Consider the following 27523-nt stretch of genomic DNA (forward strand, 5'->3'; position numbering starts at 1 on the left):
GCTTATCCAGAGCGACTTACAGTAGTGAGTGCATACATTTTCATACTGGTCCCATGTGGGAATTGAACCCACAACAATGACATTGCAAGTGCCATGCTCTACCAACTGAACCACAAGGGACCACATATATTTTAATATAACTCGGTCTATACTTACTGTAGATATTTCAGTCTGTGTTGAAACTTTATATTCCAGTGAAGAGCCTCCTCTGGGTAGACAAGTTCATTACTTATTAATTAATTAATCTTTACAAGTGAGAACATCACTGGGGTACAAACTGGGTGTGTTTCACTACTTGACACACCCCTGAGACACCAGAGGAAGAAATATATCGATTTAAAATGTGTCTAAGGTATAAACAGACTCACCCCTTGCTCCACTTACTGTGTACTGCATGTAGGCTGCTGTTGCATTATTGAACTGTTGAAAGAAGGCTGGCCAGTAGAGTGTCACTGGAGATGAAGTACAGACTCATCCAGTCTAGCTGCACTACTTAAACTAATTAGTGACTGAGCTACGTGCTGCCCGCTCTACAAAAAGATTAAAGGGATACTTTGGGATTTTGACAATAATGCCCAGTAACTACTTCCCTATAGTCAGATGTGCTCATGGATACCATTTTTATGTCTCTGTGACCAGTATGAAGGAAGTTAAAGGTAGTTTTGCGAGCCAATGCTAACTAGCCTTAGCACAATGACTGGAAGTCTATGGGTATCTACTAGCATGATAGCAGGCACCCATTGCCAAAATTCCAAAGTATCCCTTTAAGGAAATTATCAAGGGGTCCGTCTGAGTAATGTTAAAGTCTGAGTACTCCTTTCCTATGGTGGACCACTGTGCTGGAAGAGATTGGTGAGGGGAATTAGACGAGTGGTCAGGTTTCCATCATGCTGCTTTTACCTGACAGAGTTTTGAATCTATCATACCAACCTTTCAATGGAAGAAGAGAAGGAAAGAAGTAAAACAGGAGTAATTGATAACCTAATCTCACTATTAAAAATGATACAGATATTGGTGTACAGTAAAAAGCAATCAGCATACATGAACAGTTTCAGTGCCACTTTAATGAATTCACAAGTGAAATCTAATTTATGGTGTTGTTGGCTGTGAACATGAATAGGATATCACATACTCTTTAAATAAAGGGATTGGGGAATAAGTGATGAATGCTTCTGGATGTGAGTAATACTCTGGTGAAAGAAGTATGTAACGTGGTACAGTGTAACTGTGGACTGCATGGGCTGGGAGGCAGGAAGCTGGATTCGTTGTCTAATTACTTCCCATCATTCAGTTCTTCTCTCATTTCCCGCTCAGAGCATTCCTCTTGTAACATATTATAATGGCAGAACCTCACGCTGCGCAATCAATTCCTTTGATAAATAATAATAGTGATGAAGTCTGCGGTGGGCGCGAGGCGACGTGGTAGATTTCTGCTCATAACGAGGACCATTTCCTTCCTAGCCATTATGGATGGCCACCATGGGATGCTGTTGAATGCTGGGAGATTCTCTCCTGGTGAGACATTTGCAAATAGGGGCGGTAAATATGTTTACATATGTATTTGCTTAAAAATGAATGAATTGTGATAGAATGCTTTACATTAGAAGGCAATATCTACTGGGTTGCTGTCTGTGACAAACTGACAACAACGCTAACGACACTATTCAGTATTCACAATGTCACTTGATTTCCTAACTGTTTAACATTTGGTGGACATTTTTACGGCAAACACTATAAAGGATCTAGCCATTTTTCACACTTGTTTCGCTGTTGCCGGCTTGTAGTGTTGCCAGCTTGTAGTGTAGACCGATGTATTCTGGGGAAGCACGCATTGTTAATAGGTCCTTGAAGCAAGAGTCCAGAGGAATAAAAGTTGTTATAAAAATTTATTTAGAATAAAACATACAGTATGTAGCCATATTACATGTAGTGTGGTCAATCTATACTACATACCTCAGGAAAGACGCTGTTCTGCCATGGTACACTATATTATCATCATCAGAAGTCCAAGGACATAGTTGGAGGAGGTTATAATAGCGTTGTTAAAACTAACAAGTTTTACAGAATAGCATAGCACAAAACACAACGCATAACTCAGAGAGAGCAGTGCTAGAGGTCTGACAGGGGGAAATCAACAGAGCCAGACACAGTATACCGATTCGGGGCAGCGTAGAAAGACCACAAGACCCATGGGTGGTAAGCTAATAGGATGTCTTTGTGTTTTGTCTGTTATTTTACTCTGTTGGGTATCTCCCCACCGCAGTACACCTCTATAAGCAACACGTTTAGAATGCTTTTCGGTTTGTTTTCTTGTTGTGAGTACAGTAAAATGGAAATTAAACAAGTTACAGACCACACAAATGAAAAGGTGTTTGTCTGAGGTAGCAAGGCAATCATGGCTTTCTTCTGATTTTTTTTAAAACATATATTTATAAAACTATTCTACACAATGATGGACCGTGGGCCTCTTACAAACGTGATTATTTCAGAACAGCTTAAGGTTCCATTAATTTATAGTTTCCGCCCCTCTCTCCTTTATACAACAATCCAACTTAATTACTACAACGTTAAATCAGTCTGCCACACTTGGAATGACAACTGTATAGGCACAGAAGGGGTTACGTTAACGTTGCAATTGCGGCAGGCATGACAACGCCGACAGAATCGCATGAATAACGCTTTAAAGGGAGGAAAAACATTTTCAAAACAAATGTGATGCTTTGAGGACAGACACAGAGCTTATTGTCTAAAACGATCATTTGAGGCGATAATCTTAAAATGGGCCACCTTCCCCAAATTGGATATAAAAACAGTTACCATGTCCCCAGTGATGACGGCAGTAGGGTAGAAGCAGAGAGGAGTTTGATTCCCAGTGAAAGCAGAACAAAAAACAAAACAAATCCCACAAAAACCATATGTTGTTATACAAAGCCCCCGAACCTCCATAATCATCGGCAAATTCATACAAATTACTGACAAATGTTTAACCGACTCCAGGTACAATCTACAGTTAATAAAATGTACATTTTGCATAGTACAAGACGACGACGTGGTAATAGTAGTAAAGTTCTGCGGTCCTGTGTGTCTTTGGGTTTTACCGGGGGTCTCTTGCTAGGGGGTCTAGCTCTCCATCTGTCCTTCAGAAAAGTTTAGCGAGGGAAAGCGTAGAAGCTGTGTGTTTGGAAATGTTTCTGTTTGTTTCTCAGAAAACACACACACCTTCCTCTTTGCTGATGGCTCTCACATCACCTGAAACATAGACAAAACACACACATTATTTATTAGAACATCTACACATCTACACACACACACATTAGCCAGACTAAACAAAGTTGGCAAGACCAAATAGGGTCTTCCTCTTATCTCTGGGTAATCACTGAGGTAAAATACCAAGACCAAATAGGGTCTTCCTCTTATCTCTGGGTAAACACTGAGGTAAAATGCCAAGACCAAATAGGGTCTTCCTCTTATCTCTGGGTAAACACTGAGGTAAAATGCCAAGACCAAATAGGGTCTTCCTCTTATCTCTGGGTAAACACTGAGGTAAAATACCAAGACCAAATAGGGTCTTCCTCTTATCTCTGGGTAATCACTGAGGTAAAATACCAAGACCAAATAGGGTCTTCCTCTTATCTCTGGGTTATCACTGAGGTAAAATGCCAAGACCAAATAGGGTCTTCCTCTTATCTCTGGGTAATTAATGAGGTAAAATGCCAAGACCAAATAGGGTCTTCCTCTTATCTCTGGGTAATCACTGAGGTAAAATACCAAGACCAAATAGGGTCTTCCTCTTATCTCTGGGTAATCACTGAGGTAAAATGCCAAGACCAAATAGGGTCTTCCTCTTATCTCTGGGTAATCACTGAGGTAAAATACCAAGACCAAATAGGGTCTTCCTCTTATCTCTGGGTAATCACTGAGGTAAAATACCAAGACCAAATAGGGTCTTCCTCTTATCTCTGGGTAATCACTGAGGTAAAATACCAGGACCAAATAGGGTCTTCCTCTTAATTACTGAGGTAAAATACCAAGACCAAATAGGGTCTTCCTCTTATCTCTGGGTAATTACTGAGGTTGTCACGTCCTGACACTAGTAAGATGTCATTTTCTGTAGTAGAGTAGGTCAGGGCATGACAGGGGGTGTTTTGGGCTGTTCTATGTTTTCTATTTCTATGTTTAAGTTCTAGTTTTTCTATTTCTATGTTGGGGTTGATCTCTAATTGGAGACAGCTGATCCTCGTTGCCTCTGATTGGAGATCATATTTAAGTAGGGGTTTTTCTTCCTGGGTTTTGTTAGTTGTTTTCTGTTTAGTGTATGTCACCTGACGGAAGTGTTGTCGGTCGTTTTGTTGTTTTGTTAAAAAGTATATTCATTAAAAGTAAATATGAGCACTCTACACGCTGCGCCTTGGTCCCCTTTATACGACCCGCGTTACAGAGGTAAAATGCACATTAAGTAGAGCAGATACACTCTTCCTAAATGTAGAGCATTTAAATTAGTCCACCCAAAGTTATCTATCTCTATTATAGGCAAGGCACGAGAGTTCAGGGATGCATAGAAAATAATGATCTTCCACTGTGTTTTGATGTAAACAACAGTAATTTCTCTTAATCTGCAGATATTGAATGGAAAGTATCAGAAGCTCCTGAAAATGCAATCAGGGCAGATTGGCAGTCCCTCAAGCCCGTCACAACCATTTAGAGAGAGGAGACAGGAGAGATCAGGGACACAGCTGGGCACTTAGGATTCTGGGAAATGCTTTTTAAAGGGATACTTGGGGATTTTGGCAATGAGGCCCTGTATCTACTTCCCCGCAGTCAGATGAGCTCATGGAGACCATTAGTATGTCTCTGTGTCCAGTATGAAGGAAGCTAGAGGTACTGTAGTTTTGCGAGCCAATGCTAACTAGCGCTGACGCAATGACTAGAAGTCTATGGGTATCTATGCTAGCAGATAGCACAATGACTGGAAGTATATGGGTAACGCAAGTTAGCATTGGCTCAGGAACCTATCCCTAACTTCCTTCATGCTGGACACAGACATAAAAATGGTATCCACAAGTTCATCTGACTGCAGGGAAGTAGAAAAAGGGCCTCATTGCCAAAATCCCAAAGTATCCCTTTAATGTAACACCGGGGTATGCTCCTTGGAACAATAGGCTGGCTTCTGAATGGACATCAAAACCTATTCAACCACACTCTGGGCTTAGAACAACCTACAGGAACCACTTTTAATAACATCATATATGGTATTTAGCAGACACTTGTATCTAAAACGACTTACAGTCATGCGTGCATACATTTTCCATACAGTATGAGTGGTCCCGGGAATCGAACCCCCAACCCTGCCGTTACAAGTGCCATGCTCTACCAACTGAGCTACAAAGGACCAACTTAATGGAGTTCAATAAGAAAGAAGGGAAGAAAAGAGATAAGAAGAAGTGGTCCTAAGCACATTTCTCCCTGTGTTCACGACGAGTGCATAAGACAACATAAATACCAAACCTGACCCAGGTTGAATTAAATATAAGAAAGAAAGCAGATAGCACTGGCTAACATAATGGATGTCAAGGGAAAAAGAAGAAAAACAGGAGGGAAAAGAAATAGGCCCCTGTGAAGGAGCGTCCAGATACTACCTGTAATAAATAAATGGGTTAACTGGCTTGTAAAGGCAATGGGGAGAGTGGAGAAGGGCTGAGATGTTTAGAGATGAGCGAGAAAGAAAGAGAGAGAGAGAAATAGAGGGTGCGAGAGAAAGAGCAGAGTAAACAGAAATTAGACTAAGAGCAGGTCACTGTCAATGCTTTTGCTGCTATTCTACTGAGCTTCAGAATCCATCTCTGCCTCCATTTGCAACATAGGTGAAGGAGACCTCATTGATCTATTTTATTTTCTGTGTGTGTGTTGTGTGTGTGTATGTGTGCGTGTTCCACACTGTTTGTTGCTCTCTCTCCTCATCTACACCCCTTGATAAGCACCAAAGTGCCATTTTCCTCCAGAGAGAGGCTGAATCTCTTACACATTCAGTTCTTTGACCAGTTGGACTGCCTGCCAAGTAACTAGCAACAGTATACATTTTTTCTCATTTGCACTCATTCAGCCTTCACGAAATGAGCTCCAGCTAATTTCCTCTTATCAGGTCCTGAATGAAACAGGCAATATGCAGGTGGATGAGAAATACAGCTTACCTGTGGTCTCGAGGAGAGGCTTGAAGCTACAAGTGAAACAGAAACAACTTTATGAGAAAAAACACAATATTGACTCTTTGCAACCTCCATGCTAGGGTTGCAAAGCTACCAGTAGTTTACTAAAGTTACCGGAATCTTCAGTAATTTGGGTAATTAACAGAACATCTATGGTAATCTATTGTAACTTTGGTCATTTATACTTGAAAAACATTTATTCATATATACTGTAGGTTTCCATACATCATTATTTTTTTTTTATATCGGTCTCCATATTGTCCATGAGTTTCTAGTAAATAGACCTTATGGTTCAAGAGAAAATAGCCTAACTAATGAAAAAGCATACACAAATGTTTTCATTATTTCCAGTTACCTCTGCAACTCGTCCAACTATTGCCTTTTTTCACAACTGCCACCAGTTTGATGCCAAAACATTGACAACAAATACATACTGACATAGAAAGATAGTGTGTAAAAATATATATAAAGGGTATTTCATGCTATTCACTAAGTTGATGGTTTATAGTTAGGATAATGTTTTACAGCTTTGTCATTGATTTTTTAATTTTTAAAAAAAATATTTTACATGTGATAAGGCCACACATACAGTAGGGACAGAAATAATTACAGACACCTGTACAAATATGAAGTACCCTAAAGGGCCACTAGATGTGTTGAGATAGATTACATAAAATCCTTGAAAGATACCACATTTCAGGTAGTTTACTGGTAAACTCGCAACGTTTCCAGTAATATTCCCTCCTTTTGCAACCTTACTCCATGCATCAAAACTGATTGGTTGAAGCCTAAGTTCAGATGCATATGGACCCCTCCTACACACAGTCATAAACTAAGTATTATCTTTAAGTGTTGTTGAGATGGATGTTGAGATCGTTGAGCCGTTATGCCCGCCAGGTGAGCAGTAAACCGGTATTGATAGCCCCGCAGCAGCCTCTAGATTATAATAGATTTTTAACTAAACTCCAGATAGATTTTCGACTCATTCAAAATGCAATTTAAAGTCACTTTGAGGTAATTCACTAATCCAACACTTTTTGTCTCATTCTATGATACCCATGGAGCGTATTTCTTCCTCCGTTTTACTGGATACCCTGGGCCAGGTCACATGGGCAGAAGAAGCTCTAGGCGCTATGTATAAGTTGACTGTGTGAGAGGGTTTCAAACTTCTCTCCTCGCTGCAGTCACATTGCACATGATAAATACTGCATCTAAACAGAGAAGACAACATAGCATACCCTTTATTTTCAGCTCCAAACACACGACTGCTGAATTAAAGTGGAGAGTAGTGAACCTCAAAGGGACAGACGGCAGCTATTTTAGTGAAGAATAGAATCTGCTCCAGCCCGAACACTACCACCCACACACACACACTAGCTAAGTGGCGAGTGAGAGAAAGAGTGGGGATGGAATAGAGGGGAGGGGAGGAGGAGTAGAAGAAAGGTGAGGTAGAGAGGAGGATGGAGGATGAGAAAACAAGGGGCAGAGGAAGAAGAGGAGAGAGAGGAATGAAAGACAGAATGAGAGAAGACAGCGAGAGATAGTGAGTGAGAGGAGGCAAGGAGAATGGAAGAGGTAAACAGAGGGAAGATGGGAGGAGAGGGAGGAAGTGTGAGGTAAAGGAGAGGACTTACGACTGCATGCAGGGAAGGTGTAGTTTATCTGTTCCATGATGTCTGCCAGGTCAGAGCTGCGGTTGTGTGGGTGGTCCAACAGCTCATCTGAAACACACACACACCAGTTTAGTGGTTGTATGTGTGTGTGTGTGTGTGTGTGTGTGTGTGTGTGTGTGTGTGTGTGTGTGTGTGTGTGTGTGTTGAACCGACCTGTGTGTTCGGTGAGGGCCCCTCGTTCTTGCATGCTGGGGGACGACACTCCATTCACCCTGGAGTCCATCTCCGGCTGAGAGAGGGAAAGAAGAGGATGAACGAGGATCAAGTAAGACAAGAAGAGGCGAAGAGAAGAAGGGAGAGAAACACAAGAAGAAAGACAGAAAGAAAAGTAAAAAATATAGGAGGGAAAGAGGGAGGGAGAGAGACAGGGACAAGCATCATTACTAAAACATAGTACCCACTCTTCATTATTCATAGTGGCATACTTCACTGGTGACGACTTCAAACCAACTACGTATGAATCATCAGTCCCAAACAAGGGAATAGCACACAGTGTGACTCGATGGGGCTGGATGAAAGACCTGTCATCACGTGTACTGATATTTAGAATGTGTCTATAGCCCTCTTCCAAATGTGTCACTGTCACTCCCCGTCTGAGTTCAGATGAATCTCTAAGGGTTTGGCAACGTGTTTGTTTCATTTCTTGACTTTCATTCATGAAAAAGGGCGCGCACACGCGCACACACACACACACACACACACACACACACACACACATGCCTGAGATCTACAGAATAGGGCACCTGATGTCCACTGACATTTACTATCAAGTCCAACATGCCCCTTAGCCTTCCAGAGACAGAATCAATGCATCCTCCCTGCCTATCCCCTCCCTCTCTCCTTCCTCCTCTCCTGCCCCCAGCTGTAGTAAAGGTTAATGTGATGGAAATGTCTCCAGAGCATTCTCACAACGTCTTCAGGGCTCACTTATAATAGTACTGACTGCACAGAGCTGCACAACAGCGCTCTAATAAAAACTGCAACAACACAAAATACATCATTTATCATTGATAAACACCATCATTAAGTTTGCCGACGACAACGGTGGCAGGCCTGATCACCGACAACAATGAGACAGCCTATAGGGAGGAGGTCAGTGACCTGGCAGTGTAGTGCCAGGACAACAACCTCTCCCTCAATGTGATCAAGACAAAGGAGATGATCGTGGACTACAGGAAAAGGAGGGCCGAGTACGCCCCATTCTCATCGACGGGCTGTAGTGGAGCAGGTTGAGAGCTTCAAGTTCCTTGGTGTCCACATCACCAACAAACTATCATGGTCCAAACACACCAAGACAGTCGTGGAGAGGGCACGACAATGCTTATCCCCCCTCAGGAGACTGAAAAGATTTGTTATGGGTCTCCAGATCCTCAAAAGGTTGCATCACCGCCTGGTATGGCAACTGCTCGGCCTCCGACCGCAAGGCACTACAGAGGGTAGTGCGTACAGCCCAGTACATCACTGGGGCCAAGCTTCCTGCCATCCAGGACCTCTACACCAGGCGGTGTCAGAGGAAGGCCTTAAAAATTGCCAAAGACTCCAGCCACCCTAGACATAGACTGTTCTCTCTTCTACCGCAAGGCAAGCGGTACTGGAGCACCATGTTTAAGGCAAAAAGCTTTCTTAACAACTTCTACCCACAAGCTATAAGACTGTTGAACAGCCAGTCAAATGGCTTCCCAGATTATTTGCATTGCCACCCCACTTTTTTTTACACTGCTGCTACTCGCTGTTAATTATCTATGCATAGTCACTTTACACCTACCTACATGTACACATATACACATATAACCTCAATGACCTGGACTAACCCGTGCCCCCTGTATATAGCCTCGTTATTGTTATTTTATTGCTACTCTTTTATTTTTTTACTTTAGTTTATTTAGTAAATATTTTCTTAACTCTTATTTTTCTTAAAACGGCATTGTTGATTAAGAACTTGTAAATCAGCATTTCACGGTAAGGTTGTATTCGGCTCATGTGACAAATACAATTTCATTAGATTTGATTACAATTGATTCGGAGTTAAGAGAATTCCCTTCAATATTACTACACTAAGTTGTAATATTGTAAAACTGTTGATGTCCTCGTTGTGATGAATCTAGACAACACATTTGTTTGGTCATAAACTGACAATTCTGGGCTGAAAATATGAAAATCTCTTCTGTGAATGTCAGAGCACGTTTGTAGGATTACTCATTCTAATTTGGATTTGTTTCTCCCATCATATAGTCGGGATCTGGTTAGCTCAGGACTCTGGGCTCTGGAAGAAATGGTGTGTGTCTTATAAGGTTTAACATGAGCCCTTTATCCCCTAAGAATCAGCAGAGTCACGTTATCTTCCCCAGGCTGAGGCTGCCTAACGCTCTGCCTCTGTTGTAACTAAATGAAGGAATGTTATGTTATCCTGTGAGCTGTGGATAACTAGCGTTAGTCAGCGCGGGAGAACAGCGATAACGGGTCAGCACCATGGCAGTGGAGAGCGCCACTACAGCCGGGACGCCCCCAACAGCACTCATAATGAGCAGATTCCACACACCTGTGTGGCTAACTGAGCAGAATGTTTTGGGCAGGAACAGGCCTGCCGGGCGAGAGAATGCCACTAGGATTTGAATTATTGTTCCCATTCCATTTCCCCCAAGTTTTAAATATATAACAAACAGGGAAATAAACCTGGATATGACTTAACTCCAAGTACTGCTTCAAGAATCCTGATTATCCATCACAGCCTCCAGCTCCAGAGACCTGAGTCAATACTGTTCACCAACTCTGACCGACTCCATTCGGTTGGTTGGCTTTTATTTTCCACACAGCTAAAAAGTCATCTAAACTTATTGAGTGATCAGGAGAGGCATAAACAGAGCAGAGATGGATTGGGTTACTGGGTAGGGTGTGCTTCGTAGCCCTGGGAGGAATACTCACAATACAGGGTTCTTTCTACATCAACAAGGGGCTTAGGTGGTGGGCGTGGCAATGTTTTCATATTTAAGATAATTTCCTGCAATTCTACAAATTTTTCTATGGAGCTGAGAGAAATTGTTTCATTTTTAGAGCTATTTTCCTGCAATTCCATGCATTTTGTTGTGGCTAATGCTGTGTTCTTTTGCTCAAATATAATAAAATCTATACTGCTAAATTCATTGTTTTTCTTATTCTCCATGACCGTCTGTCTAGTTTTTATTTTGGTAATTGTTAGTTCTCAATTATAAAAAAATATATTGGTTCATAAAATGTTCTACTGTACATACTTTCTATCTGGTTTTAGTCATTTAAGTTTACAATTAAAGCATTTTTCCATTCCGAAAATGTATTTCTAGAAACAGGCGGCCCACCCAAAGATTTTAATGGCAGACAAATCACTGTGATCAGATTCTAACTTTAGAGGAATGAGTTATGATACAAACAAGGACACTTTCTAGGGCTGAGAAGGAATTGCTATTGTTGCGTGATCAGTAAAATATAAGTCATTCCACAGGTGGAACATGCATGTGTGTGTGTGTGTGTGTGTGTGTGTGTGTGTGTGTGTGTGTGTGTGTGTGTATACTGTACGTGTCCCTCTATTTGTGGCCCACCTGGTGCAGTAGCTGCCTGAGCCGGTGGAGCTGGGACTCCAGCTGCTTGTTGTGCTCCTCCAGTTTGTGCATGCGGTCCTCCAGACGGCTCTTGTGCTGCCGGAGCAGTTTGGCCTCAGCCAGCAGGTCAGCCTCGCCAGGACCCCCGGGGTGAGAGGACCCCTCAGGGTCCCAATGCCCCACAGACCCAGGCCCCCGCTGGTCCCCGTGCTGCTCCTTCAGCTGTTCATACTCCCTTTTCAGGGTCCTGGGGGAGACACCCAGAGATGGGATTAGGGAGATGCAGAAGTCCAACACACACACACGACACACCAGACAACCCCCCCCCCCAGTACAATCCTATGTAAAGCCACTGTACAGAGAGGTCCTGGCCTGTGTCCGTCTCTGTTCACAACTGTATAGAGCTGTTGGCTCCAGACTGCCTGTGGTACTTCAGCTGGCGTTTATAGCCTGGCTCATAAAGAAGACTGTGAGCAGAGCTAAATCACTCAGATACAGCCACTGCCTCAGACAGAGACACAGCAGCTCCAAGAATAATAGAGTGAGTGCACAGTCACCATTGTCCTTACACTACCTCTATCCACCAATCAAAGAGGCAGAGGTAGAGAGAGATGAAGGGGGGAGGAGCGAGAGCTGAATGAGACAGTGTGTGTGTGTGTGTGTGTGTGTGTGTGTGTGTGTGTGTGTGTGTTGAGCATCACTTTTAGTAAGTGGGCGGAACACAGTAGCGCTGACATTTGACAGACTACTCCGCTGACCTATCGCGTACCTCTGCTCATCCTCCAGGCGCTGGATGATTCGCTCCAGCTCCCCACGCTCCTCCCTCTCCACGGCCTGTAGGATCTGGGCGGGGCTCTGGGGCTGGCTGCAGGGAGACCCCTCCCCCCCCAGGGTCTGGCAGTACTGCAGGATCAGAGCATGCTCATCGTCCCTATGGGAAAATATATACAAATGAACTAAATAACACGTGCTTCTTGTCATTCTTAAAGAGCTTCATTATATTAGATACTTTGCGAGAGAGCGTGCGCCACCTCGGTCAAAGTTTAAGTTCAAGGAGCTTTGTTGTCCATCTTGATTGTGTTTCCATTAAACAGACTCAGTGGTTTTAACTTCAGCTTTGGCTGTTGCAGGACTGTACTGTGTGGCTGGGAGCTGTAGATCTGTTGATCTCAACCATCAGATAACCACATGACAGAGATAGAGAGAAAAGGGGGAGGAAGAAGACAGATGGGGAGAGAGGGGGTGAAAGAGAGAGAGAGAATGATGGCTTCAAGTTTCTCTGTGTCATATTTGGAGGATCTGAGATGCGGTAGGCAGGTCTTGCTAAACCACAGCTGTCACCTTCACTCTAACACACCCACCCACCCACCCACCCACCCACCCCCAGGGATTATAGGGATTAAACTATCACAAACCATCACACATGCGCGTGCGCACACACGCACGGAGGGGTAGGATTACTCAGCCCCCTGTCCATTACCACAGGAAGTGCCATCCATCGCCAGAGCCACACTGACAGCCAGAGAGACCATTTCCATTTGGCCAAGCTGAAAGCAGTGGTTTTAATTGAAACTGGATGCCATGTTGGCTCTCCTTGGATACATTTTATCCATCCATGCACAATGTCTATTGTCAATCCAGTTTTCATTCTGTGGTTTGGCTAGGTCCTCATTAACATTACATGCATATTCAGAGTGTTTAGTATATGAAAAGATTTCTGGACGAAACATGTTTTGTTTCACAGGCGGATCTATTGTGTTGGCAAGGACGAGGACTCCTATTCTTGGAGAATTATGGCTAAAAACCTCTGCGATGGGATAGAGTATAGAGAGGTGAGGAGAAGGAGCTCCGTGGATCCTTCGTGTCTGGAAGTAATTTAGCCATTTATTGTAGCCATTGGCGCTTTGTAGAGTTGCTATTTTCTCAAGTTTTCGAATGTCAATTATCTTGTGAAATTCCTGGATAACTCATTATATTAATGAAGTCAGATTTAATCAACAAATACAATAGTCCGTTTAAAAACGGTTAAAAGGCACAAGACTGTGTAGATATCTGGCTGTGTTGGTAAAATCACTACATATCCCACTGATCCAAGCGGTGAGAGGCTGCCCGTTGTCACAGTTCCGAGACCAGTCAGAAACGTCCAGGTAATCTTACACCAATGACGTTGGTGGACCGCAAAACTGAAGTAGTGATATCCTTCATCACCATCGTCTTACGACAGAAATCTTGATTCAGTCATGAATATTCAACAAAACAATAAATAATTTGACATTTTGTTTCCAGCTAATTTCTTAGTTGCATTATTGTATTACTAGCAAAGGAGTTGAGGGTGCAGTATTTATGAAGTTTGGCAATGAGGACAAAAACTAGCATAGTTCACCTAGCCAGCTAGTTTACCCAGGAAAACAAGCTCAGGCCTAAAGCGCATGTAAGCTCAGTTTGGCTAATTCAGGAGACAAATTGTTGTTTTTTGCCTCGATATTAGGAGCTGACGGCAAAAAGTTTGATTAAACAATTCAGAGAGCGAATCGATTTATACAATCCCGAAATCAGCTGTAACTGTCAATAGTCAAACAAAGATTAAAATGAAGTTTGAGTGAACCTGAATCAAGACAATGAATGGCGAAGTCGCTTCCAGATGCGGTAGACTCCTCCTCCTTACCACTATTGAAATATTATAAACAAGAGCCAAGAAATGTGACTGAAATACCACAGCCGTACAGTTATTCAGGTTCTCCATGATATTCTACAGATAAAGAGTCCAACTTGTCTGCCTCAAGGCTAAGAGCTGTGATCTTGTGTAGGAATGGAATGCGCTATGAAGCTATAAAACTATGAAGTTTAATAGAAATTCAGTTTGTCCTCCTTCTGTACCGCGTGATCGATGCTTCTATTAGTGCTCACTCCACCACACAGAGCTTCACACCCATACACACATGCAAGCACACACACACACACACCTGACAAACACCCTTCTCATCTCAAAGACATGTTATCTATCAATCTTCTTTCCTTATAAAATGAGTGCCTTGTCTGAAATCACTGAGACGTAGATAATGACATAAGAGCCAGGCGGAGAGATAAACATCTAGACATTATACACAGGCCATTTTATTAGGTACACCCATCTAGTACCGGGTCAGACCCTGCTTTGCCTCCAGAACAGCCTGAATTCTTCGGGGCCTTCTACAAGCTATCGGAAACGTTCCACAGGGATGTTGGTCCATGCTGATACGATGACATCACGTAGTTGCTGCAGATTGGACAGCAGTACAGTCATGCTGCGTACAGCCCGTTCCATCTCATTCCAAAGATGTTCTATTGTGTTGAGGTCTGGGAACTGACCAGGTCACTCAGTGAACTCACTGTCATGTTCCAAGCAATGTTTTTCCACTCCTCCATTGTCCAGTGTTGGTGATCACGTGTCCACTGGAGCCTGCAATAGCTCATCTGTAACAAGGATCGACGAATTGTGCATTCTGAGATTCCATTCTGCAAACCACTGTTGTACTGCACAGTGTTATTTGTCTGTTTGTGGCCCGCCTATTAGCTTGCACAATTCTTGCCATTCTCCTTCTAACTCTCTCATCAGCTAGCGGTTTTTGCCCACAAGACTGCCGCTGATTGTACTATACTGACTCTTTTACAAATCTTTCATTCAGAGTATTTTAACTTTTAGTATTGTTTGTTGGTTTGGCAATGTCACTGTCAGCCAGAGAAATATGCTGAAAAGGATTATCACCACAGCAAGCAAGGTACTTGGAGTCAAACACACAGGCCTGGATGAGATCTTTAAGGTCAGGGCCCTCAGCAAGGCTCACAAAATCATTTCAGACCCAAGCCATCCCCTGTACCCGGACTTTGAACTACTTCCCTCTGGGCGCAGGTATAGAGCACCCCTCGACAGAAAAAACACAACTAGACAATCATTTGTGCCATGTGTGATATCCCTCCTAAATAGCTTGGGCTAATGCTCCTATCCACCCAGTAAGGGCCGTTATGAATGTTGTATTGTCAATTTGTTTTGTATTTAAACGCCACTTTAAACGTGTACAAGACACCGCAACAAAATGTTCCCCATAGGGACAATAAAGTCAGCAAAAAAATAAAAATAATAATAATAAAACTGGATGTTTTTGGTTTGTCGCATCATTCTCAGTAAACCCTAGCTGAGGAGGGCGGCTGTTTCTGAGATACTGGATTTGGCACGCCTGGCACCGACAATCATACCACACTCAAAGTAGCTTAAGTCACTCGTTTCACCCATTCTAATGTTCCATCGAACAGTAACTGAATGCCTTGATGCCTGCTTTATATATCAATCAAGGCCACGAGACTCACTGTCTGTAGGAGCGATCCATTTTTGTGAATGAGGTGGTGTACCTAATAAACTGTGTGTATATGAGGGAGTAAATATGGAGAAGGAAGACAGGAACTGTGAAGAGAAGCTCATATAGGGAGGGCCAGGGTGAAACCTCAACTGTGCTGGGAGCAACCAATTAAATAGTGAGTGAATGAGAGAGAGCACAAGAGAGAGAGCGAGAGATAGAGAGAATGCAAGAGAGAACGCGAGAGAGAGAGAATGCGAGAGAGAGAGAGAGAGAGAGAGCGAGAGAGAGAATGCGAGAGAGAATGCGAGAGAGAGAGAGAGAATGCAAGAGGTAGTGTTAGAAAAGGACAGTGTTTGTTTGCTTTAGTTAAACAATGGGTTCAGGGCTCTGTGCCTAGAACATCACAAAGCACAGGCAGCAGACTGAAGCTGAGAGCCCAAATTAGGCCCAGAAAACGTCTCAACTCTTTCATGCCATACTTACAATGAGATTTCAAACCCTATAGTGGGACCGGTGCTATGGAGTTGTTTATGTGGAGGTTTGAGGGGGAGCAGAGGAGGGAGGCTTCAAATGGTTCATTTCAGAGCATTTTTGTGTTGTTTTTCTCTGTGATGCAAAGCGGAGTATATTGAGTTCAGAGTTGAGAAGCCTGGTTTAAGCCCAAAGGTAAAGCTTGATACTACTAGAGCCAAATCAGATGATGTGTAAGAGAGTGGAACAGAAGGAGGGAGAGAGAGACTGTAGGGAGAGAGAAAGGGAGGTTCAGAGGGAGCGAGAGAAAAATATAGAAAGAAAGACAAAGACAGAAATAATTATTATTATCAGAAAGAAAGAAAGAAAGAAAGAAAGAAAGAAAGAGAGAGAGAGAGAGAGCGAGACAGCGAGAGGGAGAGAGGGAGAGAGAGATTGAAAGACTGAGGGGAAGGAGACAGAGAAGAGAGGAAGGACAAGCAGAAAGAGTCCTGTCTCCTTGGTGATTAACAGCAGCATCAATGACAACACTGAGCCTTTGCAGGAGATAACACACAATAAGCAGCTCTCTGGCTTTCTCATTAAGGCTTTTCTACCAGATAAAACGCCTGGAAACAAATGCATAGCAGGGCACACACACACACACACACACACACACACACACACACACACACACACACACAAAAAAACACACACACACACACACACACACACACACACACACAGACACACACAGACACACACACACACAGACACACAGACACACACACGCACGCACGCCCACAAACGTGAACACGCACACATGTACGCATGCATAAAAGCAAGCACACGCATAAATGTTCTGCCAAGACTGTTCAAAGGTGCCATCACTCAGCTGGCATACTGTTCCAAATGCAAAGAGTGTGAAGGCTCCACTGGATGGATCAGAAACAGTACGAGACAGCCAAGTAACACACACAAACAAGTACGCATGCACACACACACACACACACACACCAGGGTTTCTGTTAACCGGTAATAGACGTTTTTTGTGCAATAAAAAAATCGAAAAGCCGATGAATAAAATTGCCACCGGCCAATTGTCCGGGAGAAGAAGAAAAAATCCCATTGCGAAATAATGCTTTTATCCTATTGAATGATAAAAATACCAGGCGATTGAAAAACATTTGACAAGTCATGGTTATAGGTTAATTAGCATAATTTTGTGGAATTAAATTGGCATGTGTGTCAAGTATATTGGTTATGTATGTTATTTATCACATGCGTACAGCATACAGATACAGAGCCTATGAGTGGAAAATCTGTCAGACAGTGCCAGAGCTGCTGCTGCAGCATCTTGTGGTGCATTCAAGACAACCAGGAACTCTGAAAAATACGAGGTCAAAACATGACGTGATCTTCAGGTCGAAAAGTCAGAGCTCACAAAAGAGGCCCGAGTTCCTGAGTTGGAATTCCGGATTGGATGACCGCTCAAAAAGTTTTTTCCCCAGTTCCCAGTTGTCTCGATGACACTGAAGTCGGAAGGAAGTCTGATATTTTCAGAGTTCCCAGTTGTTCTAAACGATGCATCAAATGGTAACTGAAGGCAGGCTTCATCAGTGTGTCACACACCACTTTACAGTGAGCTGGAGGCAGTATGCATTTTGAAAACATATATTTAATTGTTTGAAACCTGAACGTTTTAATACATATGAGGCTGGTCTTACCTTGCTTCAAATTAGCCTATTAGATCTCCTCTCTTTCTACATTTCTAGATACTTTCATCTGTCACATGAAACCGCTCACATGTGCAGTGCCCTTTCGACAACAGTGTTTTCCCGCTAATTGCATTATGGAACGAACATTTGGGAGTAGCCTACTGCCTTGTGTGCATTGCTGTGCTTATAATGTGAATAAATAACAGTTTATCAACATTTTAAGCTAAACGTTCTGATCTGTAGCATCAGACTAATTGTTTTTTAAAGTTTATTTTATGGAGCCTAGGCCTACTGGTTGGAGGAATTTGGGATCTATCGTCCCACAACCGTCCCAAAGTCTGTTTGGAATAGGCTATTTCTTTCTCAGCAAGCTGACCAATAGAATAGGTAGACTAAACTTTTCTACTATAGTGGATTGACAGGCTAGTGATTTTGCTGTTCATTAATCGTCATGTTGGCTGAGGAAAAGTACATGTGGACAGTTTTTGTTCAAAGTGCACATCAGAATTGGGGAAGAAGGACGGCACATCATTACATCCTTGACAAGCATGCTCTGTTAATGTGAATGACCATATTCTAAATGTGATTTCTGTCATTCTGAGCACCGTGGGTGGACGCCATAATCAGGTTACACACTCAACGCATATGGGTCCGGTAAATTTCTCAAATGTCCGGTAAATTAAAATGTTGCAGGTTAATATCCGGCGCCACATTTTCCGAACGGAAACCCCGACACACACACACACAATTAATGACAGTACGTGTGTGTATCAATGTGTGTGTCCATAAGTGCGTGTTTATATGTGTGTGTGTATCAGTGTGTGTGAGCATAAGTGCGTGTTTATATGTGTGTGTGTATCAGTGTGTGTGAGCATAAGTGCGTGTTTATATGTGTGTGTGTATCAGTGTGTGTATCAGTGTGTGTGAGCATAAGTGCGTGTTTATATGTGTGTGTGTATCAGTGTGTGTGAGCATAAGTGCGTGTTTATATGTGTGTGTGTATCAGTGTGTGTGAGCATAAGTGCGTGTTTATATGTGTGTGTGTATCAGTGTGTGTGAGCATAAGTGCGTGTTTATATGTGTGTGTGTATCAGTGTGTGTGAGCATAAGTGCGTGTTTATATGTGTGTGTGTATCAGTGTGTGTGAGCATAAGTGCGTGTTTATATGTGTGTGTGTATCAGTGTGTGTGAGCATAAGTGCGTGTTTATATGTGTGTGTGTATCAGTGTGTGTGAGCATAAGTGCGTGTTTATATGTGTGTGTGTATCAGTGTGTGTGAGCATAAGTGCGTGTTTATATGTGTGTGTGTATCAGTGTGTGTGAGCATAAGTGCGTGTTTATATGTGTGTGTGTATCAGTGTGTGTGAGCATAAGTGCGTGTTTATATGTGTGTGTGTATCAGTGTGTGTGAGCATAAGTGCGTGTTTATATGTGTGTGTGTATCAGTGTGTGTGAGCATAAGTGCGTGTTTATATGTGTGTGTGTATCAGTGTGTGTGAGCATAAGTGCGTGTTTATATGTGTGTGTGTATCAGTGTGTGTGAGCATAAGTGCGTGTTTATATGTGTGTGTGTATCAGTGTGTGTGAGCATAAGTGCGTGTTTATATGTGTGTGTGTATCAGTGTGTGTGAGCATAAGTGCGTGTTTATATGTGTGTGTGTATCAGTGTGTGTGAGCATGCTAAGACTCAGATGGAGGAGTTGAAGAGATGAAGAGGCTCTAGAGATCAAGCGTAGGTGGAACAGAATTAGACACGACTTAAAAAAAAACACTTGAAATCAAAAAGCGTGAAATAAAAGGGAATCAGAATGAATCCTTAGCGGAGTACAAGCTGTTCAAACACCCCACACAAGCAAATTGATGATTGGCTGCGTTCAAATCAGCTTAGACAGGATTTACAGCTGTTTAAAATGCTTGTCCAAAGATTCCAGGGACTTGATCCTTTTAAAGGATGCATCGCTAACTCACCTGTTAACATTGACACAAGGATGCAGTGTGACATTAGACCTACCGCTGCATTTTGTTTTGGGTTTAGATTTACGAATTGTGTCCTTATCCCAAAATGGCTGACACTCCAAAAAATGGAATAAAATGTCTCTCAAAAAGTAGAGTGGGAAATCTACTTCTGAACAAATGATGAAAGCAGGCCATATAATGGGATATTAGCTGAGTAGACAGGGGTAGAACATAATTACAGTGGTTATACTTACTGAGCTGATGTGAGGAAAAACAGGATGAGAGGATAAATGGTTGGAGTCTGGAGGGTGTTTTTACTCTGCTACTTCTACTGTTACTATCACATTAACCTTCTTCCTCATCATTACCTGATTATCACTGACTCTGTGTCTAGTCCTGTTCCTGTAGTTCAAAAAAAATTAAGTATTATAAAAAAATAAATGACCCCCTTTTTCTCCCAAATTGCGATCCAGACAGATCTTGTCTCATTGCTGCAACTCCCCAACGGGCTCGGGAGTCTCTCGCTCTCTGAAGCAGATAGTTGTTAGGCAGAGTAAAATCAGAGCAGAAAAGCACGTTCTGTCCATTACTGTGGTGAAATGGTACTTGGGGGAGTCTCGAGCACCGCCTGTTTTAAAATAGAGCTTTTAAGCGGAGAAGGCAGAGGGACAGAGGGAGGTGTGGGGGGCAGGCGGACAGAGGGAGGTGTGGGGGGCAGGCGGACAGAGGGAGGTGTGGGGGGCAGGCGGACAGAGGGAGGTGTGGGGGGCAGGCGGACAGAGGGAGGTGTGAGGGAGGTGTGGGGGATAAGCGGAGAGAGGGAGGTGTGGGGGGCAGGCGGACAGAGGGAGGTGTGGGGACAGAGGGAGGTGTGGGGGGCAGGCGGACAGAGGGAGGTGTGGGGGGCAGGCGGACAGAGGGAGGTGTGGGGGGCAGGCGGACAGAGGGAGGTGTGGGGGGCAGGCGGACAGAGGGAGGTGTGGGGACAGAGGGAGGTGTGGGGGGCAGGCGGACAGAGGGAGGTGTGGGGGGCAGGCGGACAGAGGGAGGTGTGGGGGGCAGGCGGACAGAGGGAGGTGTGGGGGGCAGGCGGACAGAGGGAGGTGTGAGGGAGGTGTGGGGGATAAGCGGAGAGAGGGAGGTGTGGGGGGCAGGCGGACAGAGGGAGGTGTGGGGGGCAGGCGGACAGAGGGAGGTGTGGGGGGCAGGCGGACAGAGGGAGGTGTGAGGGAGGTGTGGGGGATAAGCGGAGAGAGGGAGGTGTGGGGGGCAGGCGGACAGAGGGAGGTGTGGGGGCAGAGGGAGGTGTGAGGGAGGTGTGGGGGGTAGGCGGACAGAGGGAGGTGTGGGGGGCAGACGGACAGAGGGAGGTGTTGGGGGCAGGCGGACAGAGGGAGGTGTGGGGGGCAGGCAGACAGAGGGAGGTGTGGGGGGCAGGCGGACAGAGGGAGGTGTGGGGGGCAGGCAGACAGAGGGAGGTGTGGGGGGCAGGCAGACAGAGGGAGGTGTGGGGGGCAGGCGGACAGAGGGAGGTGTGGGGGGCAGGCAGACAGAGGGAGGTGTGGGGGGCAGGCAGACAGAGGGAGGTGTGGGGGGCAGGCGGACAGAGGGAGGTGTGAGGGAGGTGTGGGGGATAAGCGGACAGAGGGAGGTGTGGGGGGCAGGCGGACAGAGGGAGGTGTGGGGGCAGAGGGAGGTGTGGGGGGCAGGTGGACAGAGGGAGGCATGGGGGCAGAGGGACAGAGGGAGGTGTGGGGGGCAGAGGGACAGAGGGAGGTGTGGGGGGCAGGCGGACAGAGGGAGTGGTGGGGGGCAGGCGGACAGAGGGGGGCTTGGGGGGCAGGCGGACAGAGGGAGGTGTGGGGGGCAGGCGGACAGAGGGAGGTGTGGGGGGCAGGCGGACAGAGGGAGGTGTGGGGGGCAGGCGGACAGAGGGAGGTGTGGGGGGCAGGCGGACAGAGGGAGGTGTGGGGGGCAGGCGGACAGAGGGAGGTGTGGGGGGCAGAGGGACAGAGGGAGGTGTGGGGGGCAGAGGGACAGAGGGAGGTGTGGGGGGCATGCGGACAGAGGGAGGTGTGGGGGGCAGGCGGAGAGAGGGAGGTGTGGGGGGCAGGCGGACAGAGGGAGGTGTGGGGGGCAGAGGGACAGAGGGAGGTGTGGGGGGCAGAGGGACAGAGGGAGGTGTGGGGGGCAGGCGGACAGAGGGAGGTGTGGGGGGCAGAGGGACAGAGGGAGGTGTGGGGGGCAGAGGGACAGAGGGAGGTGTGGGGGGGCAGAGGGACAGAGGGAGGTGTGGGGGCAGAGGGACAGAGGGAGGTGTGGGGGGCAGGCGGACAGAGGGAGGTATGGGGGGCAGGTGGCTGAAGGGAACACACGTGCATACACAGACACGTGAATTTGGACACGCAAACCTGAATGTGCGCTGGTCGCGCCGCGCTGTGAGAATCAAGACCCTAGTCTACCCACGCTGCCTCTCTCTCTCTCTCTCCTCCTACCTTTCTGTCACTCTCTTCCCTCTCTCTCTCCAATCTGTCTATCGTGCTCACTGTCTCCGATTCTAGATCGCTCATGCAGTTGTCTCTAGCCTCCTCAAACCCTCCATATGCTCTTTTGTGTGTGGGTTGATTTTTTGGGCAACGTGTCCTCACTGAAAACCATTTCCAAATCCCACTTCATTGTACACACACACACACACACACACACACACACACACACACACACACACACACACACACACACAAACAAACAGGAAAACTGCAGATTTCAGCTCTTGTATCAGAGCAGGTTGAGAGATCATCTAATTCTAACGTCTAAACACAGCATCACAGAGTGTGACCAGAGATCTCCAACCAGCATCACAGAGGATGACCAGAGATCTCCAACCAGCATCACAGGGGATGACCAGAGATCTCCAACCAGCATCATAGAGGGTGACCAGAGATCTCCAACCAGCATCACAGAGGATGACCAGAGATCTCCAACCAGCATCACAGAGGGTGACCAGAGACCTCCAACCAGCATCACAGAGGTTGACCAGAGATCTCCAACCAGCATCACAGAGGATGACCAGAGATCTCCAACCAGCATCACAGAGGGTGACCAGAGACCTCCAACCAGCATCACAGAGGGTGACCAGAGATCTCCAACCAGCATCACAGAGGGTGACCAGAGACCTCCAACCAGCATCACAGAGGGTGACCAGAGACCTCCAACCAGCATCACAGAGGGTGACCAGAGATCTCCAACCAGCATCACAGAGGGCGACAAGAGATCTCCAACCAGCATCACAGAGGGTGACCAGAGATCTCAACCAGCATCACAGAGGGTGTACAGAGACCAACCAGAATCACAGAGGATGACCAGAGATCTCCAACCAGCATCACAGAGGGTGACCAGAGATCTCCAACCAGCATCACAGAGGGCGACAAGAGATCTCCAACCAGCATCACAGAGGGTGACCAGAGATCTCCAACCAGCATCACAGTGTGTGAGACCTCAGAGGGCATCAGAGTTTAGAGAAATAATTTCCCCGATTAGGATCTCACCTGGGAATAGGTCTCAACATGCCCTCCAGACATCTTTAAGGGTATACAGACACACTCAACCTCTCACACACAACACACACACATCTGGAGCTTCAGCATGTTCCCTCTCTTTGTACTGCTAACTGCCTCTCTATCGTTTGTCATCCCTTCTCCCTCTCTCTCCCCACCTTTTCTTTCTAAACTTATCTTTCCGTAACATTTTTCCAACTCCAAGGTCTTTATCAAAGCAAACCATCTTTGTCTCCGTAACATATCCCTCTCTCTTTTCCTCGTTATCTTTCTCCCCCGTGCGTAATTCAAACTTCTTTCCTCCCTCTCAGTTCTTCTGTCTCCCATTCTCTTTCTCTCTCTCACCCACCCTCTCCCCATCTTGTTTTCCATCCTCTCCCCATCTTGTTTTCCATCCTCTCCCCATTTTGTTTTCCATCCTCTCCCCATCTTGTTTTCCATCCTCTCCCCATCTTGTTTTCATCCTCTCCCCATCTTGTTTTCCATCCTCTCCCCATCTTGTTTTCCATCCTCCCCCCATCTTGTTTTCCATCCTCTCCCCATCTTGTTTTCCATCCTCTCCCCATCTTGTTTTCCATCCTCTCCCCATCTTGTTTTCCATCCTCTCCCCCATCTTGTTTTCCATCCTCTCCCCATCTTGTTTTCCATCCTCTCCCCATCTTGTTTTCCATCCTCTCCCCATCTTGTTTTCCATCCTCTCCCCATCTTGTTTTCCATCCTCTCCCCATCTTGTTTTCCATCCTCTCCCCATCTTGTTTTCCATCCTCTCCCCATCTTGTTTTCCATCCTCTCCCCATCTTGTTTCCATCCTCTCCCCATCTTGTTTTCCATCCTCTCCCCATCTTGTTTCCATCCTCTCCCCATCTTGTTTCCATCCTCTCCCCATCTTGTTTTCCACCCTCTCCCCATCTTGTTTTCCATCCTCTCCCCATCTTGTTTTCCATCCTCTCCCCATCTTGTTTTCCATCCTCTCCCCATCTTGTTTTCCATCCTCTCCCCATCTTGTTTTCTATCCTCTCCCCATCTTGTTTTCCATCCTCTCCCCATCTTGTTTTCCATCCTCTCCCCATCTTGTTTTCCATCCTCTCCCCATCTTGTTTTCTATCCTCTCCCCCATCTTGTTTTCCATCCTCTCCCCATCTTGTTTTCCATCCTCTCCCCATCTTGTTTTCCATCCTCTCCCCATCTTGTTTTCTATCCTCTCCCCATCTTGTTTTCCATCCTCTCCCATCTTGTTTTCCATCCTCTCCCCATCTTGTTTTCCATCCTCTCCCCATCTTGTTTTCCATCCTCTCCCCATCTTGTTTTCTATCCTCTCCCCATCTTGTTTTCCACCCTCTCCCCATCTTGTTTTCCATCCTCTCCCCATCTTGTTTTCCATCCTCTCCCCATCTTGTTTTCCATCCTCTCCCCATCTTGTTTTCCATCCTCTCCCCATCTTGTTTTCTATCCTCTCCCCCATCTTGTTTTCCATCCTCTCCCCATCTTGTTTTCCATCCTCTCCCCATCTTGTTTTCCATCCTCTCCCCATCTTGTTTTCTATCCTCTCCCCATCTTGTTTTCCATCCTCTCCCCATCTTGTTTTCTATCCTCTCCCCCATCTTGTTTTCCATCCTCTCCCCATCTTGTTTTCCATCCTCTCCCCATCTTGTTTTCCATCCTCTCCCCATCTTGTTTTCCATCCTCTCCCCATCTTGTTTTCTATCCTCCCTCTTTACAATGTATTGTTCTCCGTCTCTTCAATTACTATCGTCAGAGCTCCATAGACCAGATAATGACAATAATAATCATTCGATTTTTGATACATGACACTCAAAGCTAACACATGAATGGACAGAGAGACTTTAATATACTATGACAGGGTGAGTGTTGTACTGTAGTGTAATGCCACAGCCCACTGGGCCATACACAACACAGGTAGGTGAGGACAGCAATATGAAGTCCATTAGTCTAAGGAAGGAGGACTGAGTCTAATGGTTACTGACAGGTAGGAGGACTGAGTCTAATGGTTACTGACAGGTAGGTGGACAGTCTAATGGTTACTGACAGGTAGGTGGACAGAGTCTAATGGTTACTGACAGGTAGGAGGACAGAGTCTAATGGTTACTGACAGGTAGGAGGACTGAGTCTAATGGTTACTGACAGGTAGGTGGACAGTCTAATGGTTACTGACAGGTAGGTGGACAGAGTCTAATGGTTACTGACAGGTAGGAGGACAGAGTCTAATGGTTACTGACAGGTAGGTGACAGTCTAATGGTTACTGACAGGTAGGTGGACAGAGTCTAATGGTTACTGACAGGTAGGAGGACAGAGTCTAATGGTTACTGACAGGTAGGTGGACAGAGTCTAATGGTTACTGACAGGTAGGTGGACAGAGTCTAATGGTTACTGACAGGTAGGTGGACAGTCTAATGGTTACCGACAGGTAGGAGGACTGAGTCTAATGGTTACTGACAGGTAGGTGGACAGTCTAATGGTTACTGACAGGTAGGTGGACAGTCTAATGGTTACTGACAGGTAGGTGGACAGAGTCTAATGGTTACTGACAGGTAGGTAGATAGTCTAATGGTTACTGACAGGTAGGTGGACAGAGTCTAATGGTTACTGACAGGTAGGTGGACAGAGTCTAATGGTTACTGACAGGTAGGTGGACAGAGTCTAATGGTTACTGACAGGTAGGTAGACAGTCTAATGGTTACTGACAGGTAGGTGGACAGAGTCTAATGGTTACTGACAGGTAGACAGACAGAGGGGAAACCGTTACTAATGGTTACTTACAGGTAGGTGGACAGTCTAATGGTTACTGACAGGTAGCTGGACAGTCTAATGGTTACTGACAGGTAGGTGGACAGAGTCTAATGGTTACTGACAGGTAGGTGACAGTCTAATGGTTACTGACAGGTAGGTGACAGTCTAATGGTTACTGACAGGTAGGTGGACAGAGTCTAATGGTTACTGACAGGTAGGTGGACAGAGTCTAATGGTTACTGACAGGTAGGTGGACAGTCTAATGGTTACTGACAGGTAGGTGGACAGTCTAATGGTTACTGACAGGTAGGTGGACAGAGTCTAATGGTTACTGACAGGTAGGTGACAGTCTAATGGTTACTGACAGGTAGGAGGACAGAGTCTAATGGTTACTGACAGGTAGGTGGACAGTCTAATGGTTACTGACAGGTAGGTGGACAGTCTAATGGTTACTGACAGGTAGGAGGACTGAGTCTAATGGTTACTGACAGGTAGGTGGACAGAGTCTAATGGTTACTGACAGGTAGACAGACAGAGGGGAAACAGTTACTAATGGTTACTTACAGGTAGGTGGACAGAGGGGGAAACGGTTACTAATGGTTACTGACAGGTAGGTAGACAGAGGGGGAAATGGTTAGTAATGGTTACTTACAGGTAGTTGGACAGAGGGGAAACAGTTACTAATGGTTACTGACAGGTAGATGGACAGAGGGGGAAACGGTTACTAATGGTTACTTACGGGTAGATGGACAGAGGGGGAAACGGTTACTAATGGTTACTTACAGGTAGGTAGACAGAGGGGAAACAGTTACTAATGGTTACTTACAGGTAGTTGGACAGAGGGGGAAACAGTTACTAATGGTTACTTACAGGTAGGTGGACAGAGGGGAAACAGTTACTAATGGTTACTTACAGGTAGGTGGACATAGGGGGAAATGGTTACTAATGGTTACTTACAGGTAGGTGGACAGAGGGGAAACAGTTACTAATGGTTACTGACAGGTAGATGGACAGAGGGGGAAACGGTTACTAATGGTTACTTACAGGTAGGTGGACAGAGGGGGAAACGGTTACTAATGGTTACTTACAGGTAGGTGGACAGAGGGGGAAACGGTTACTAATGGTTACTTACAGGTAGACAGACAGAGGGGAAACAGTTACTAATGGTTACTTACAGGTAGGTAGACAGAGGGGAAATGGTTACTAATGGTTACTTACAGGGGGAAATGGTTACTAATGGTTACTTACATGTAGGTAGACAGAGGGGGAAACGGTTACTAATGGTTACTTACAGGTATGTGGACAGAGGGGGAA

The 27523-nt window shown here is 45.3% G+C and overlaps 1 protein-coding gene across 9 annotated transcripts in view; it reads right to left on the reverse strand.

Annotated features, from left to right (window-relative positions):
- Positions 1–1872: 1872 nt before the first annotated feature.
- The window catches only part of utrn (utrophin), a 312100-nt gene continuing 286449 nt past the window's right edge, over positions 1873–27523 (reverse strand). For all 9 annotated transcript variants that reach the window (XM_029742136.1, XM_029742308.1, XM_029742221.1 and 6 more), the window contains 6 exons: positions 12218–12379; positions 11449–11695; positions 8030–8105; positions 7838–7924; positions 6189–6214; positions 1873–3249 (listed from right to left, as the gene is read on the reverse strand). In XM_029742136.1, the coding sequence (XP_029597996.1) occupies positions 3241–3249; positions 6189–6214; positions 7838–7924; positions 8030–8105; positions 11449–11695; positions 12218–12379 (607 nt within the window). In that variant the 3' untranslated portion in view covers positions 1873–3240. The remainder of the gene's footprint in view (positions 3250–6188; positions 6215–7837; positions 7925–8029; positions 8106–11448; positions 11696–12217; positions 12380–27523) is intronic.

The sequence above is a fragment of the Salmo trutta genome, chromosome 1 (genome assembly GCF_901001165.1).
Source record: "Salmo trutta chromosome 1, fSalTru1.1, whole genome shotgun sequence".
NCBI classification, from domain to species: domain Eukaryota; kingdom Metazoa; phylum Chordata; class Actinopteri; order Salmoniformes; family Salmonidae; genus Salmo; species Salmo trutta.